The 18537-nt window shown below is 38.0% G+C and overlaps 1 protein-coding gene across 2 annotated transcripts in view; it reads left to right on the top strand.

Annotated features, from left to right (window-relative positions):
* The window catches only part of GRB14 (growth factor receptor bound protein 14), a 132989-nt gene that overhangs the window by 78769 nt on the left and 35683 nt on the right, over nucleotides 1-18537 (top strand). For both annotated transcript variants that reach the window (XM_061200828.1, XM_061200821.1), the window contains one exon: nucleotides 5379-5535. In XM_061200828.1, the coding sequence (XP_061056811.1) occupies nucleotides 5379-5535 (157 nt within the window). The remainder of the gene's footprint in view (nucleotides 1-5378; nucleotides 5536-18537) is intronic.

The following is an 18537-nucleotide window of genomic DNA, read 5'->3' as shown; positions in this document are numbered from 1 at the left end:
GTACCTTAGTTTTAATCCGTACTAGTCTTCTATCAATATCTTTACTTATGACCTGACTTTTTTTCTTAAACAGGAAGGTTTAGTATAGTAACATTTTTGGCATATTCAACTCTACTAGAGAGTTAAGGCTTAGATTATCTTTCCCTTTTTCATATATTTCAAGGAGAAATGAATAGAAATAAAAATGAGATTTTTTTAACAAAGGCTCCCCATCAGTAGTGTAAGGAATTTTTCATAAGTACTGAATAAATCTGAGAGATGACAGGGACTTACTACTGTGGAAGATCAACCAAAATAAATTTTTATCGTTCGTAGATGAATGTGTATTTTGGACAAATGTCAGCATTAAATGAGATTATTTTTTTAAGAAGAAGAGTTTGAAATGGAGCTCAAACAAAAGTATTGTTTTTCTCCTAACAGGTGTTATTAATTTAAAAAATGAGTACATGCACTTATTCCAGAAATTTAAGTTAGCCTCGGCCTTCTAAATTTATGTGTCTCAGTTCTTGGCAACTTATTTCTTTCAAATTTGCAGCAAAATCAACTGAAGAGATTAATGGCATTTCTAATTGGTTAGGTATCTTTTTCATTTTCCCCAACTTTACCTCTTGCTCTATTCTTGCCCTCTTCTTGAATTCGGCTTAGACTTCAGAATGTCTCCAGATTTTCGTTTGTTAATTCCTCTGATATAAAAACTAGAGCATGAAAAATAAGAGGCATGCTTCTGTTACCCCAGGTGATGGGCATTTATTGTAAGAAAGCATGGGGTAGTCAGGAAGTCTCGGGAACCTGTCCCGTGGCCACCAGGTCATTCCCAACCCCCTGTTTCCTGGCGTGGAATGAGCAGTGGCCCCTGAGGGCCCTGAAATGGCAGCTCATCACTGCTCTGCATGAAGGAGCAGCCCCAGGGTCGGATCTTCTTTTCCTCTCAGGACTGGTTGTCTTCATGTTGCTTTTGGCAAGAGCACCCACCAGTGTTTGACCCAGTCAGTGTTAGCCACAGCAGCATGGTGGACGGCATTTCTTAGCATCTCAGCAATTGCCTGGCACTGAGATTTGTCTGAAGGCACTGAAGGCACAAACTTAAAAACAATAGCCTACCCAGATGCAATCATGGGAAACACTGAGATTCCAAAGAGATCTTGGGATCTTCATGAACCACATGTGTTAACCAAAAAATGAAGGAATTGAAGTGAGAGCTCAGACACTTGCACCTGATTTTGGCAGTGTATTTTCATAGCCTTTTTCATATGACTTCACAGCTGCCTCAATGACTTCAAAACTCAGAACTGCCTGCTAATGGCAATATTAAGTCAATTCTTACCTAGGATTATTTATAAGAAAAATTGTATATCTGTTGCTCTTTGAGAAGAATTTTAATTTCCTGAGCATTAAAATTTAATCAATCATATACTTTGTGACAGAAGAGATTTTTAAATTAAAATTTACAAATACGTATTGAGTACCTGTTATGTGCAAAACATTTTGGTAGGCTTTGCAGGGGTACAAAGTTCATTTGTTCCAAAGATCTTTATTAAGCCATACATTGGCTTGGGCTAGGTCCCTGGGATATCATGTCGAATGGTGAGTACATGTAGCTTTTCCTTAAAGGAGCTTACTAGTGCAGTTGAGGAGAAAGATATTCAAGTAGAACATGACAAAGTAAGAGCTCTAAGAGGGGCACATTATAAAGCCATGGGCAGTCAGGGGAGACTTTCTGGAGGAAGTGCTGTGGGAACTGGGGCCAAATGATAAGTAGGAATTTGCCAAATAAAACATGTTGTTCGTGGCTGGGGCAAAGATTTCAGGTAGAGGATACCTCATGAGCGAATAGAAAGAAGAGGTTGCAAATGTTTATCATATTTGGCTAAGGTCAGAGTGACCTGTTCCATAGGCTGATTTGCTGGGGAGTGTGCATGCTGTGTGCGTGCTGAAGAGTTCGGGCTTTATTCCATGGGGCCCCACTTCCCTGGTTCTCTATCTCACTTTATCTTTCAGACTTTCTTGCCTCTAACTCACCATTAAATATTGCAGTTTCTCAGGGTTCAGCCCTAGATTCTTTTTTTTCTCATGCTTCTTCCTTTTCTCCCTTGTCAGATATATCCATATCCACAAGTTTACCACCTATAAGCTCAATGATTCTTAAGTCAATTCTGAACTTAAGATCTTACATCCCTGTTACTACTGTCATGCTTACCACTTCATCTCCCTCAGGACCGTGCTCCCTGTTTCCTGCGCCTGCCGTCCCTGACTCCTCTTAATCCTTAGAATCTGCCAAGTTTCTTCTTGCCCCACGGACTTTGCATGGCTTCGGTTCCCTTAGCTTGAAATGCTCTTACCCTCTCTTTGCCTAGCTACTGCCCACTCCTTCTTCAGGTCTTGGCCTGAATATCACTTTTTCATGGATATCTTTCAGGTCTCTCCTAACCCCCATTATATGATGTAGTAACATACTGAATTTTTATGTCCTACTTTGTGACTATTGTTTTTAATACTGCTTTCCCCACTATGCTTTAGCTCTCTGAGGGCAACAACCAACTCTATGACAGCCTTATATCTATATATATATATATATTTTTTTTAAGGGAACTTTATTTTTATTTAGTATTTATTTATTTTTGGCTGCGTTGGGTCTTCGTTGGTGCACGCGGGCTTTCTTTAGTTGAGGCGAGCGGGGGCTACTCTTAGTTGCAGCGCGTGGGCTTCTCATTGCGGTGTCTTCTCTTGTTGCGGAGCACAGGCTCTAGGCACGCGGGCTTCAGTAGTTGTGGCACGTGGGCTCAGTAGTTGTGGCTTGTGGGCTCTAGAGCACAGGCTCTGTAGTTGTGGCGCACGGGCTTAGTTGCTCCGTGGCATGTGGGATCTTCTCAGACTAGGGCTCGAACCCGTGTCCCCTGCGTTGGCAGGCGGATTCTTAACCACTGCGCCGCCAGGGAAGCCCAATGACAGCCTTATACTAAAACACTTAGCAAAGGATGTACGCTTTGCATGGGGTCTTAGTAAACACAATGAGCTGCTTGAGTTAGGACAACGAGGAGCCATTGAAGAATTTTAGAAGAATGACCTGATATGATTGGCTATTAGAAAGTTTATTCCCCTAGCACTCTGGAGAAAGAGTTGGAGAAGGTCTTTGGCTAGAACAAGAGATATAAGTAGGTGGATATTACCACTAGAAACTTACAGCCTCATGGCACACATATGATTAAAAAACACAATTCAAGTATTCCTTGGTCCAGGGGCCCAGTGATATTCTCAGGACCCTTTTCATCTCTTGGCATGGTTTACTCCATGTGGGCCCATTTTCCCACAGTCTTTCTCTTCATGAACAGTAGCAGCTTCACCCTACACCTGCCCAGTGGAAAAGAGGGCTCACTTTATGGTTACGTGAACGGATGTCTAGATTGGCCCTGACTGACTCTGATTAGGTCATGTGCCCATCTCTGAAATAGTCACTGTTGCCAGAGGGATTCTGGGTGTTGATTGATCAATCTGGATAACATCTGTGTGGAGCTGAGGCAGTCATGTACTGGTAAACTGGCTATAAAAATAATTTTTTTTAAAAAAAGGCCTTATTTGTAGCATTTGCCAGTTTCTTTGGTGTACTCCCACCATGGCTGATTTCAAGATGCCTGGCTTGCAGAGTTCCTGAATGTTTAACCGTCACCCCTTGCAAGCCAGTTCCAGCAGCTCCACTATACCATCACTGAGCTGAAAGTAGAGCTGCCAGAATCACAAAGACTAATAGTGAGGGAGGGAGTGGGTCTCTAAAAGACAATCAGAATGCTCTTAGAAGAGGGGTAGGTGCCTGGTAGCTAGTCCAACAAATAAGCCTGCACTCTACTGCGTAACTTATACTTTGGTGTCATGATCTTATTTTACTTAGGAATTTTTTTTAAAGTTCTTATATTATTTCCTTGAATAACATTTTTAAGTACCTTATAATATTCCATTTTGTGAAAGTACTATAGTTTACCATTCTTTTGTTGTTGTATATTTAGGTTGATAGAATTATACATAATGATTTGCTGGATAAGTCTATGCCTAAAGCTATTTTCCACATTTATGACAGATTTATTGAGATAGTTTGCCTAAGTGAAATTACTGAGTCAAAGAAATGGACCTTTTAATGCTTTCGATAAATACTTTCCAACAGGTGTACAAAATAGTTTTACCAATTTATATCACTCCTGTCATTGTAAGAGCAACTATTTCATTCCACTGTCATTACACATAATTAGAAAAATAATCGATAGAGAATTGATACATCATTTTAATTTGTTTGAATTACTGAAAATGTTTAAATGTCTATATTTTTATAAGGTGTATTTCTTATATTGAATTTTCTTACAGTTTCCTACTTCTGTGTGTGTTGATCTTACTATACTATTTTCATAGGTATTTAGCTTATTATAATTAATTTAATTTATATATGACATACCACAGTTAGTAGTGGAAATTCCAGCACATAGCACAACTTGGTAAATGTTGAGGGGAGTGTTGTATATGAAACTCTCTACTTCTGTATGATTTGGGGTGACATTAGCTGCTATAATAGATAAATAAAAAATCACAGTGAGTTAACAGACTAAAAGTTTATTTCTTGCTCATGTCAAAGTTACATGTGGGCATTCCTAGTTGGGCACCTTCCATGTGGTCATTCAGAGACAAAGCCTCCTTCTGTCCCATGGCTCTGCTCTCCTCTTTAGGTCTTTGTCATCATTTCCATTCAGTGAGAGGCTGGCGTAAGGGAATGGATGACAGTATGTGGGAAATTTTTATGGAATGGATGACAGTGTGTGGGAAATTTTTATGGATTAGGTCTGGAGGTGCAACATTGCATGTGCTTACATCTCATTGACTAAAACTCAATCCCATGGACACAACTAATTGCAAGGGAGAAAAGAAAAAGGATTTGGTGAACATCTAGCCAGTCTTTGCCAAAATTTCTATAACCTGAAATAGAGAAATCTTTATATTCTATTTACTGCTGTTACAACATGTATATCTGGGAATAAATCACCCATGTTACTTGGATTATTTACAGATTTAAATATGGAGCAGAAAATTTAAAATATTGATAAGAGATATGTAGCTTTTTAGTAGATCAGAGTGGTGGGAAATGACATTGAATGGTCATTGAATGGCCTCCAGTTTAGACACTGAAGAGAAGATATTGGAAGTTGTCAGACAGAGTGACTTTGACACATATTATAAACAAGTCTTGGATGGGCAACATTTACTCCATGTATAAGAAAATTAGATGTAAAACAAACTGTATAAGGAATTTGTAATTAGCTCAACTGATAAGTTTGATGACTTATTAGAATGAGATTTTTAATAGACTATTTTAGCTCATTTTTAAATTTCTACCTACACAGGTAATTAAAGTATACAGTGAAGATGAAATCAGCAGGGCTTTAGAGGTACCCAGTGACATAACTGCCCGAGATGTTTGCCAGTTGTTGATCCTGAAGAATCATTACATTGATGACCACAGCTGGACCCTTTTTGAGCACCTGCCTCACATAGGTCTAGGTAAGGATACAAAATCATAGTCATATCGTTGCTTTTCTGTCCCTTATAGTTTGATCATATGGCAAAGGTTTTCTTCACTTGTAGAAAAATAGAGGACAATTATGAATAGTCCTTTTCTTTGTTTTTTATTTTTGCTGTTGGTAGTTGAGAGAAAAATAAAGTAGCACAAAATGGAAATAAGAATAGAAATATTACAAATTTACCACCCTTCATGGTTTAAATAATGATGTGTGGAAATTTGGGAGCTAAACCATAGAGTCTAAACTGATGGAAAGATACATTTCATAATAATCTTTAGTGGCACAATGAACATTTTTTGAGAGGTCAATAAAATATGCTGTAATTTGGACTACTTTTTGAATTGATTGTAGTGCAGACATGGGAAATATCCACAGTGGTAGTTCTCTTTATGGGACTGTACACCCTAAATTTTTCTTGAAGAATGAGTAATCCTTCACATTTTAAAGTCATAAACATAAAAAATAATCGTATTTATTTACAGTTGGAAATATATCTCTGTATTGTGAACTGTAGAGGCTTTTCCCCTCATGTCTTTTAATAAGTTATAAAGAATTTTCATTCTTCTTCTAGCGTGGGACAGAATTTGGTGACAATTTTGTCTCCCCTTTCCTATTTTTACAGATACTGCTGTTAAAAAACATGTCCCCATAATAGGTAGATGAGAAAGGAAGGAGTTTGTTATGGCAGTGCCATTTGATTCTTTGAATTTTGTATTAGTTTCCCTTGGCTGCTGTAACAAATTAGCATAATCTCAGTGGCTTAAAACAACTGAAGTTTATTCCGTTACATTTCTGGAGGCCAGAAGTCTGAAATCAGTATCAATGGATTAAAATGAAGGTGTCTTCAGGGATGAGCTTCCTCTGGAGGTTCAAGAAGAGAATCCATTTCCTGCCTCTTCTAGCTTCTTGTGGCTGCTGGCATGCCTTGGCTATGGCTGCATCACTCTAATCTCTACCTCCATGGTCACACTGTGTTCTCTTCTGTCTGTGTGCAGTCTCCCTCTACCTCTCTCTTATAAGATAGTAGCATTTAGGCTTTATCCAGAATAATCCAGGATAATCACTTCATTTCAAGATCCTTAAATCAATGATATCTGCAAAGTTTTGTTTTGTTTTTATTTTTTTATCATGTAAGGTAACATTCACAGGTTTCAGGGATTAAGATGTAGATATCTTTAGGGGGCTATTATTTAGCCTACCATCAACTCCTTTGCATTGTATGTCAAACAACTTTTAGTAGTAAACGACTTATTCAAAATTATTTTAAATAAGTTGTCAATGACAGGACAATTTGTCCCTTCAATTTGTTTAAAGAATTGAGAATTTTATACCTAGTCATGAGAGTCATTCACTTTCTTGCATAGCTAGCTACCAATATATAAAAATTTTCCTTCGTTTGATACATAGAGGGTTTACACCTCAGAGCAGCGTACCAAAGTAAGGTTCAGTTCGGATGAGAAGTTTGCCTTTGTCTTATGAAGTGCAATAAAGATGATGTTGGCAGAAAAGGTATGTTCTTAGGAGGATCCGTTTTTAAAAGATTCTGGAAAATGGTTCATTTAAAGTCCCTTGCATTCCCTGAACCATTCAGGAAGTGTCTATAGTACTTCCAATTTGAAGACTGCTGTCCAAGGATGTGTCAGGACCTCAGGAAGAGGACAGAGGGAAGCCTGCGGAAAAGAAGTTTGGATAGTTCGACAGTCTCCACAGGGATTCTGAACCTCAACCCACCCTCCCACCCCCTGTTTGATAGTTGATGAGCTACAGCATGTCAGCTGATCTCCACAGCTGAGCATGTACCTTCCAAGAAAACTTGAATTCTGAAGGTATGCTATACTGGTCCGTGTGACTTGCTGTCTCACCCTCGTAGGGCAGAAAAAGTTCAACATATATTTTCTTCATTGCCATTTGTGACTAATTTAACTTCTATTCATGATCATTACTCTGAGAAGTATGGTGTTAACTCTCAACAGATACCTGCCGTAATTCCAAACTATTTTGTTTGCTTATGCTTCTAGAAATATAGCTCTCAATTAGTATAATATATAATTACAGTATTTTATACTCTTAAAATTTTCTTTTGGAGAGAGTTTAAAAGTCATTAAACATCTTTTGCAGTTATAGCCACTACAATTTATCCCTAACAAAGAGCTTGAAGTTCAGTAATAAAATCTACTTTATAAATCAAGAAGCAGTTTTCACAGAGACCGCGGCAAGTCATGTGAGGAATAAAAAGATTTGTGCAAGTCTTTTAATGTAGAAGCTTAAAATGGAACGTTGAGAATTAATTTGAGCTACATGCTAAATTTAAACGTTTAGGCATTGAATAGAAATATATTTCTCCACTACTGTATTTTCTGGAAACTGCTGAAATAAAATCAAAGATGTGAGAATATTGTCTCATGGCTTCATTAACCATGCATTAGACCAAAGCTTATGAGAAAGAAATTTAGTTCCAGAGCTTTTTTGTGTTCTTTTTTTTCTCTTTGTTTTTACTCAGATAAAAACTTTATACAGTAGAAAAATTGCAGACACTAATGCTACCCAAATACTAATGTATATTAGATTTGCCATCTTCCGTTCCTTTTTAAAAAAAATCTGCTGCTTTATTTCTGTAAGGATACACTGAGATGTTAGATGATAACAGTTAATGAATATCCAACTAAACTCTTGAGAAACAGTTTTTATTCTTTTTCTTTCTTCTGCTTCTTTAACAATATAACCAGAGAATAACAACTCTTAAGATGCTGTGGTCTTCCTCAGCATCAAATGCAAAACCAGTGTGTCTTTAAATTTTATTTGTGTGTGTGTAGCTTATAAATACTCTTGTAGTAGCTATTCAATCTAAGAGTAGTATTCAGGAACATTTTTGCTATTTGCATATTAAAATGAATGAAAAGAACTAGAGTGGGGTGTTTCTGCCCCTTAAATATGCTGTGCAGCTGCCGATGCCCTTTGTCAATAGAATGAAGCACTGACATATTCAACTGCAAATCTTCTTTTAGTGGTGATGATGTAAAGAACCAAAGGACAAATCATTTGCCAAAACTTTGGTGACCAGCTAGTGAGCTCTGCATGTTGTTCAGGAGACATTCTTGACCTCTCTTTGATTAAAATGATGAGTTTTCAATGAATAGAATTCTAAAAGTGAAGAGGTGGTCTATTATTTAAAAAAAATATTTTTAATACAAAAATAATTCAGCTCACTGTAAATAACAGAAATAAAGATGTCAGGAATTAAACAATACTATCCATTATTTCACAACGCTGAGATAACTTTCTTTAGTTTCTCTATTTTAACATAATCTCTAGCCTATGAGTTCACTTGTGTAGACTACCTTCTTTTACGTAGGTGTGCATTTAAAAAAAATACTGATTATTTTTAGTTTTTTTTTTTCTTTCTACCTTACAGATTCCACAAAAACTAGGAACTCCCCCTGCCTTTCCCTGTTGCTTTCCTCCAATAGTTTAACAAATATCTGTTGACTATTTTGCACCAAGCCTGTTTTGTGTGTGGATCCCGTGGGTACAGTATGACCACAATAGACAAAAAGCAATGCCCTCATGAGTTTGCATTCTAGTGGGAAGAGAAAGACAAGAGATACATGACTAAAATGTGCAATCTCTTAGGTGGTGATTAGCACTGGGGAGAAAAGGAAGGCAGGGAAAGGGATAGGGAGTCCGGGGCTGGTTGGGAGATGCACTTTAAGTAGATCAGGGAAGGTGTCTCTGACAGCGTGATGTTTGAGTAGAGGTCTGAAGCAGACAGGAGCATGTCTTGCACTTAAATAGAAGATTGTTCTAGAAGGAGGGAACATCAAGCGGGAAGGTCTCTACGTGGCAATGTGTTTGTGTTCAGGAAACAGGACTTAGGGAGTCAGTAAGGTGGAAAGTAATGGAAAGGGACTGCACAGAGCTACCGCAGAGCCAGCTCATGGAGGGTCTCCCAGGCCATGGAGGGGACTGGACTTTTACACTGAGTGAGGGAAAAAGTAACTGTAGGTCTCTTCGTCAGAGAGCAGTATGATGTGACTTAGTTTTAAAGTCTACTACTAAGAAGACCCGAACGCAAGTTGTTTTTCTTTTTTTTTTGTATAGGTTTTTTTTTTTTTAATTATTTATTTATTTTTGGCTGTGTTGGGTCTTCGTTTCTGTGCGAGGGCTTTCTGTAGTTGCGGCGAGCGGGGGCCACTCTTCATCGCGGTGCGCTGGCCTCTCATTATCGCGGCCTCTCTTGTTGCGGAGCACAGGCTCCAGACGCGCAGGCTCAGTAGTTGTGGCTCACGGGCCCAGTTGCTCCGCGGCATGTGGGATCCTCCCAGACCAGGGCTTGAACCCGTGTCCCCTGCATTGGCAGGCAGATTCTCAACCACTGCGCCACCAGGGAAGCCCCCCGAACGCAAATTTTGACCATTTGGAGGCTAAGCAACTTCGTTTTGCTTTTACATCAAATTATCTGTGGCTTCCGGGCTTGATCCTTGCCCATCTCTCATTTCTGCCAGTCGCGCATGCCACATTGTACCATCTTCATGTCATGGCCTGCACATGTACGAGGCTTAGTGTTTGTGAGATCCTGAAGCCTTGTAGGCAAGAATATTGTGACTTAGGAGATAGATGAGAGTAGGGAGTTTTCTGTACTCTAGTTCACTTTCATATCCCAGATAAGCTTAGGAAAGTTTCAGAGACATGCTATGTGGTTAATAGATGTGCTACTGTTGTTGTGTGCGATCCATTAAAACACACCACAAATTACTGAAGTCGGAAGGAGGAGCACATGACATTCAAAATATGGTAGGGTTATGGAATTCAAAGTCTGTTTTCAGAATGACACTTCGTGCTGCAAAGAAACCTCCAATTTTATTGGTATTTTTAATATGAACGCATATGTGTGATAGCTACTATTAATGTGCATCTTATGTGTGCAGGGCCCCTACTTAGAGGTTTCACATTCATCTTGATAGACACTCTCAATATTTAGCCTTATAGCAACCCCGCAATGTACATTTATTTCATCTCCATTTTACACATAAGAATACAAAGAATCGGTGATAAAAAATACCTGGCCCAGAGTCAACCTTGCACAAATCTAGGTACCTGTCAGATTCTCAAGTGTATGCATTTTCTGTGGAAGCAAGTTTGTTACTTCCTCACCTCACTAGGTCAGGCCAGTGTTTTTGGGATTCTGTGGTTGGTTTGTCTCTCTCACTCTCCATCTGCATCTCTCATGCATGCTATAAATACAAATTTAAATTCTGAAACCTCAAGAACATTTTCAGACAAACCTAGGTAGTACTGAAATTATTGGAATCAAACTGAGCCAGCCTGGTCCACTTTATAGCAGAGCCAGCTATTTATCTTGGCTGAGCAAGAGGGTCACTTTGGAAATGGCCTGTTGTTGAATTTATACACATTGTGAATGGTAATATGACATTTGGAGCTTTGAATATGATATCAATATTTCATATCCTCTGTCCATAGTTATTAATATATGCTACCAAGAATTTTCATAGGTAGAGTAAATCATGGAAGGCAGCTAAATATCCTGATTTTGTTACAAATTGCTGATTTGCCTGATTTTGGGTCGTGTTGTTATGAGTTTCTAGTAGTACATACAGCTTTATAAGACATTGGATTTAAAATATCAGTATATCAACATATTTCCCCTTCTCTAATGATATAACAACCCGTTTTGTAACTGGTGTGTTTTACTTCACAGCCACTGGATGTCACTATAGTTCCCCAGATGGAGTCCCCTGCCTTTATAATTATTGTAAGAGGATGGTGGGGTGGGGGGGGGAAACTTCAGTTTTAAGTCTTCTGGAACTTAATGGGATCCATGTTTGCCTTGCTCCCATTTTGATTCCTAATTGAAGCCATGGTATGAAGCAGCGGCAATTAACACAATACCTCAAGCGCATACCTATAGATTCCTCGGGAAGTGGAATTAATTGTATTTTAGTGTCATTGCTAGGGACCGCTGAGATTTCTATTGTGAGTATCATTGTGGAGTGGCTTTAATAAGCAAAATGAATGACTGCAGGCTTTTAATGAAACCATTTTTATGTGTGCAGCTATACCCACATGATCTCTTTAAGACTGAGGCAATGCACAGCAGCGGTGAGGGAACACTTCACAGCCGCCTGCTTTGAAGCTGCTCCTTCACTTTTTTCTTCTTTGCAAAAGAAACACAAGTGTTTTTTCTGTTGTCTGGCACTGATACTGATATGTAGTTGTACTTTCTGTGCTGTTTGGAACCTACCAGCCATCAGAGTTGTGACCACCCTCGTCACCAGCGGAAATAATTGTGAAACCTTTAGGACATGTGTGCTTCCTTCTCTGTCGAGACTTATGTAGCCCTGAGCTGAGGGTTAAGGCGACATGTGCTCTGGTAGCACACTAAGGCTGGAGATGGGAAATATGAAGCCAGCAAAGAGTGCTCATAACTAAATCTGCCTTGTGGTCCAGCTGATTTTTCCTTTTCAGTATTCTCATAGCCTGAGTTCAGCTCTCATCATCCTCTCTTCTCAGGAATTCCTTTAGCCTTACAGTTGGTCGGTCCTTCCTCTTGCCTCTGGTCATACCAAAGTTATTCATCTGAGTGCAGACCTTGATTCACCTTGCCTTAGGGTCCAAGGTCCTTTGCAGAACTTGTAGTACCTGTGACCTGACTACCCTTCCTACCTCAAGCCTTGTGTCTTGCACCTCCCTCCTCTAAGTTTATACATTAGAGAACTGCCTGTAGTCGCCTGCATTTCTACTCCTTGGGTTCCTTGCTCATGCTGTTAAGATTCTCAGGAAGCCCTTTCTCACCCATCTTTACCTGGCTAACTGCTATGCATCTTCCAAGGCTTACTTGGAATGTTAGTTAAAAATAGCAATAGAGTATAACTGTATAATAACTGCTAGCCATTTCCTAAAAATTCCTATGAAAACAAAGATGGAACCCCTCAGCTGTCCAAGCTGACTGACAGCTAACCTAGTGCCACGGTCTGGGGAGAGGAGAGTTAGAAGAGCAGTTGGAGGCATCCCACTCTCAGTCTTATGAAGTAGAGTCACCCTTTCCATTTGAGAGCAGGTAGGGAGACACACCTGCCTCTCTCATATGCCTGGGTGCAGACTTTGGCTGCTCAGAAGCTAGTTGTTTTTTGAGACAATTGGTATACTTGCTGGCACTACCTTTTCGCCTACATCCATTAGGCAATTACAACCTCCCCCCAACCCCCCCAAAAAAAAGAGTGGTGCAGAAAGCACTAGGAGTGACAGAGGTGAATTGTGTCCTGGGAGGTGAGGCTCCCACAAGTACACACTATAGGTGGGTGTGGAGAACAAGCAAATCTGGATAAGAAACAGATTTAAGGCTGTTCAAGCAGGATTATTTTACAGTATCAATTAATGAGAAAAATAAAACCTAATGCTATTATAATAGGGGAATGTTATAAATTACAGTATATTAATAGGATGTAAGTTATGCTGCTTTTAATCATGTTTTTGGAGCTTTTCCTTTGAAGACTGATGTGGACAAATGTAAGATTGTAACAGTGATTGAATAAAATGTATATTTTTCACAGCATTTAGGAAACATTGTATATATGTTTATATGTGTACAGTGTTTTCTAAATGCTGTGAAAAATATATACACATACACTCACAGAGTCCCAAAGAAAAAGACAATAATGTAATGTTAAGTGCTTATTCCTGACTGACAGTTTTAAAGATGGATTGTGATTGTCGGCTGTGTTTTTCAAATTTTCTGTAACGGAAATGTATTATTTTAGTAATCAGGGATAAAAAAGAAATAAACACAATTTTTAAAACTTATTAAGAGATTTTTAAAGACTTATTTCAGACAAATTCCTGAAGCCCCAAGTTGGATCAAGTACCCATCTTCTACACTGCTATAATATTTTCTGCAACTGTCTTAATAGTGATCATATTATTAAAAGTAGTCCATAATTCCATAAGCAATGGAACTCTCTGTATATGTACGTCTTTGTAACCCAGGGTCTAGGACAAATAAATGGCTTTTGAACTCAGGTATACTAAACTGTAAGTTGTTATATCAGGTAGTTCAAAGGATGGATTACAAAGTACATAGAAGGAAGAGACTTGAAAAAGAAGCCAAAGAAATCACATGCCATGCCCAGATGGAAATTTACTCTGAGTCCTTAAAGGGTTCATTGGATAACTTAGAATTAATGGAAGCTGTTTCTAAGCTCTTCAGGTATTAACAGTCAGCTTGAGATAATATATATGCAAACATTTTGTGGAAAAATAAGGCTTTCTATGAATACAAGTTGTGATCATTGAGTCTGAGTTAATATGAGGACTGTTTCACTCTGTTGAAGAATGATCCACAAGGCCTTTATACCCATCAGCTTTAGTGTCAAGATTTTCCTATTATTGCACTTGGGAAGCTGAATCTGGCAGTGGCAATTTTCCAGGGAATCTTGCTGGTATTAAGTAGTTTTCTTAGGTTAAGGAACCTTTTAGAAATTGAGCCTTGCTTTATTCTTTGCTTCTCCAGTTTTTGTTTTGCTTGGTCAGAGGCTGTTCATTTTTATCTGAAAATAAGATTGACAAAATGTATGTAGTTTCTACCTAGCACAGAAAAGTACAAGGACCATTTGTCTCCTGGAGTTTCCTGTAACAAAGGTATACAAAGAATTGTTTTCTGGGTGACTTAGAGCTAAAAACCACTTTTGTTTCTTCTCTTATCAAGTGATGAGAAGAGTAGGGACTCCAGTTTCTATTTGATCCTCACGCTGTACTTTCAGTAGATTCAGTGAAGAAATCCAGGTAGAAGGTCACAGGTGAACACTTTCCATTCTGGGAGGATTGAGGTTTTTTAAAAGACTTTGAAGTTAAATCAACAGTTTCAGAAGAAACTTCTCTCTTCTTTTTTTTTTTTTAAAGAAAAAGTTTCTGAAAATTAAATAGAAAACAGAATTATGTGTAGTTATCACTGTTTGGTAATATTTCATTCTATTAACGTAAGACTTCACTGATTTATCAGAAACAAAAATAAAACTTAAAGTGATATGAAGCTTTTGTTTTTGTTTTAAGAAAGCTTTTTTTCACTCTTTTTGAAGGCTTTTTTTCCTTTTTCCCTCCTTTTTGGTTGCTGTCTTGAAGTGATTTAAGACAGCTTCTCTCCTATTTTTCTACCTACGTAAGAGTGCTATTTGATCATTGTAATAATTCACTTTACAATCCCTGCAAAATTCTTCAGAAAGCTTTTTAAATAGACTTGTATCTGTTAAATTTTAATAATACATCTTAATATAGTATTTTAGATGAATTTATGAAGTTTTAAAAGTAAGGTTTTTAAAAAAAAATCACGTTGAATTTATTTGAATTTTACCGGGGGTCATTTCTCAAATGGTAGCTCAAAAAGTCTCTGAGTTCATTCTGGGTGACAGCTCCTAATATTGTTTTTTCAAATATTACAGCAAAGAGCCCCTAAATATAGAATTAATAATTTTTTTTTGATAATTAAAAAATATATTATAAGTTACTTAGTAGAATTACTGCGTTGGTTAAAGTCTGCTTGGTTTTAGAATGGGGCTATGGAGGAAGAGTCAAGAGAAAGTTTATGGGAAGCCATCTAGACAAGGGTTTTGTTTTGTTTTGTTTTTCCTTTCTTGGGTGTTGGTGATGATGTCTTATACTATGCTTAGGCCTTGGCAAAACAAAGCTGGTCTTCAGCCGCTTTTCACCTCCCTTTTAAGCATTTTTCTTTTCCTCTCAAAGTGATCCATCTAGGCATCTTATATCCTGTTGTTGAACTTTCTCCCTGTTAAGGTCTGTATTTAGTTCAATATCTGCACTTTTTTAAAAAACACAAATTTTGGGACTTCGCTGGTGGCACAGTGGTTAAGAATCCGCCTGCCAATGCAAGGGACATGGCTTCAAGCCCTAGTCTGGGAAGATCCCACATGCCACGGAGCAACTAAGCCCGTGCACCACAACTACAGAGCCTGCGCTCTAGAGCCCGTGAGCCACAACTACTGAACCTGTGAGCCACAACTACTGAAGCCTGCATGCCTAGAGCCCGTGCTCCACAACAAAGAGAAGCCACCACAATGAGAAGCCCGTGTACCGCAATGAAGAGTAGCCCCCGCTCTCGCAACTAGAGAAAGCCCATGCACAGCAACAAAGACCCGATGCAGCCAAAAATAAATAAATAAATTAATTAATTAATTAATTTTTTAAAAACCACAAATTTTCTGTAAGATGTGATTAGCTGATAATCAGTTAGGCCTCTTAGGGTTCTTTGGGTTATTTATTTATTTATTTTTAAATTTAATTTTATTTATTTTTTTATACAGCAGGTTCTTATTAGTTATCCATTTTATACATATTAGTGTATACATGTCAATCCCAATCTCCCAATTCATCAAACCACCACCACCCCCTGCCACTTTTCCCCCTTGGTGTCCATATATTTGTTCTCTACATCTGTGTCTCAATTTCTGCCCTGCAAACCAGTTCATCTGTACCATTTTTCTAGGTTCCACATATATGCGTTAATATACGATATTTGTTTTTCTCTTTCTGACTTACTTCACTCTGTATGACAGTCTCTGGATTCATCCACGTCTCTACAAATGACCCAATTTCGTTCCTTTTTATGGCTGAGTAATATTCCACTGTATATATGTACCACATCTCCTTTATCCATTCGTCTGTCGATAGGCATTTAGGTTGCTTCCATGACCTGGCTGTTGTAAATAGTGCTGCAGTGAACATTGGGGTGCATGTGTCTTTTTGAATTATGGTTTTCTCTGGGTATATGCCCAGTAGTGGGATTGCTGGGTCATATGGTAATTCTGTTTTTAGTTTTTTAAGGAACCTCCATACTGCTGTCCATAGTGGCTATATCAATTTACATTCCCACCAACAGTGCAAGAGGGTTCCCTTTTCTCCACACCCTCTCCAGCATTTGTTGTTTGTAGATTTTCTGATGATGCCCATTCTAACTGGTGTGAGGTGATACCTCATGGTAGTTTTGATTTGCATTTCTCTAATAATTAGTGGTGTTGAGCAGCTTTTCATGTGCTTCTTGGCCATCTGTATGTCTTCTTTCAAGAAATGTCTATTTAGGTCTTCTGCCCATTTTTGGATTGGGTTGTTTGTTTTTTTGATATTGAGCTGCATGAGCTGTTTATATATTTTGGAGATTAATCCTTTGTCTGTTGATTCATTTGCAAATATTTACTCCCATTCTGAGGGTTGTCTTTTTGTCTTGTTTGTAGTTTCCTTTGCTTTGCAAAAGCTTTTAAGTTTCATTAGGTCCCATTTGTTTATTTTTGTTTTTATTTCCATTACTCTAGGAGGTGGATCAAAAAATATCTTGCTGTGATTTATGTCAAAGAGTGTTCTTCCTATGTTTTCCTCTCAGAGTTTTATAGTGTCAGGTCTTACATTTAGGTCTCTAATCTATTTTGAGTTTATTTTTGTGTATGGTGTTAGGGAGTGTTCTAATTTCGTTCTTTTACATGTACCTGTCCAATTTTCCCAGCACCACTTATTGAAGAGACTGTCTTTTCTCCATTGTATATCCTTGCCTCCTTTGTCATAGATTAGTTGACCATAGGTGCGTGGGTTTATCTCTGGGCCTTCTATCCTGTTCCATTGATCTATGTTTCTGTTTTTGTGCCAGTACCATATTGTCTTGATTACTGTAGCTTTGTAGTATAGTCTGAAGTCAGGGAGCCTGATTCCTCCAGCTCCGTTTTTCTTTCTCAAGATTGCTTTGGCTATTCGGGGTTTTTTGTGTTTCCATACAAATTGTGAAATTTTTTGTTCTAGTTCTGTGAAAAATACCATTGATAGTTTGATAAGGATTGCATTGAATCTGTAGATTGCTTTGGGTAATATAGTCATTTTCACAATATTGATTCTTCCAATCCAAGAACATGGTATATCTCTCCATCTGTTGGTATCATCTTTAACTTCTTTCAACAGTGTCTTATAGTTTTCTGCATACATGTCTTTTGTCTCCCTAGGTAGGTTTATTCCTAGGTATTTTATTTTTTTTGTTGCAGTGGTAAATGGGTGTATTTCCTTAATTTCTCTTTCAGGTTTTTCATCATTAGTGTATAGGAATGCAAGAGATTTCTGTGCATTAATTTTGTAGCCTGCAACCTTAACAAATTCATTGATTAGTTCTAGTAAGTTTTCTGGTGGCATCTTTAGGATTCTCTATGTATAGTATCATGTCATCTGCAAACAGTGACAGTTTTACTTCTTCTTTTCCAATTTGTATTCCTTTTATTTCTTTTTCTTCTCTGATTGCCGTGGCTAGGACTTCCAAAACTATGTTGAATAATAGTGGTGAGAGTGGACATCCTTGTCTCGTTCCTGATCTTAGAGGAGATGCTTTCAGTTTTTCACCATTGAGAATGATGTTTGCTGTGGGTTTGTCGTATATGGCCTTTATTATGTTGAGGTAGGTTCCCTCTATGCCCACTTTCTGGAGAGTTTTTATCATAAATGTGTGTTGAATTTTGTCAAAAGCTTTTTCTGCATCTATTGAGATGATCATATGGTTTTTATTCTTCAATTTGTTAATATGGTGTATCACATTGATTGATTTGCGTATATTGAAGAATCCTTGCATCCCTGGGATAAATCCCACTTGATCATGGTGTATGATCCTTTTAATGGGTTGTTGGATTCTGTTTGCTAGTATTTTGTTGAGGATTTTTGCATCTATATTCATCAGTGATATTGGTATGTTATTTTCTTTTTTTGTCATATCTTTGTCTGGTTTTGGTATCAGGGTGATGGTGGCCTCATAGAATGAGTTTGGGAGTGTTCCTTCCTCTGCAATTTTTTGGAAGAGTTTGAGAAGGATGAGTGTTAGTTCTTCTCTAAATGTTTGATAGAAGTCACCTGTGAAGTCATCTGTCCTGGACTTTTGTTTGTTGGAAGATTTTTAATCAGAGTTTCAATTTCATTAATTGTGATTGGTCTGTTC

The sequence above is a fragment of the Eubalaena glacialis genome, chromosome 1 (genome assembly GCF_028564815.1).
Source record: "Eubalaena glacialis isolate mEubGla1 chromosome 1, mEubGla1.1.hap2.+ XY, whole genome shotgun sequence".
Taxonomy (NCBI): Eukaryota; Metazoa; Chordata; class Mammalia; order Artiodactyla; family Balaenidae; genus Eubalaena; species Eubalaena glacialis.
The sequence above is the reverse complement of the archived record's forward strand: the minus strand, read 5'-3'. Positions and strand labels throughout refer to the sequence as shown.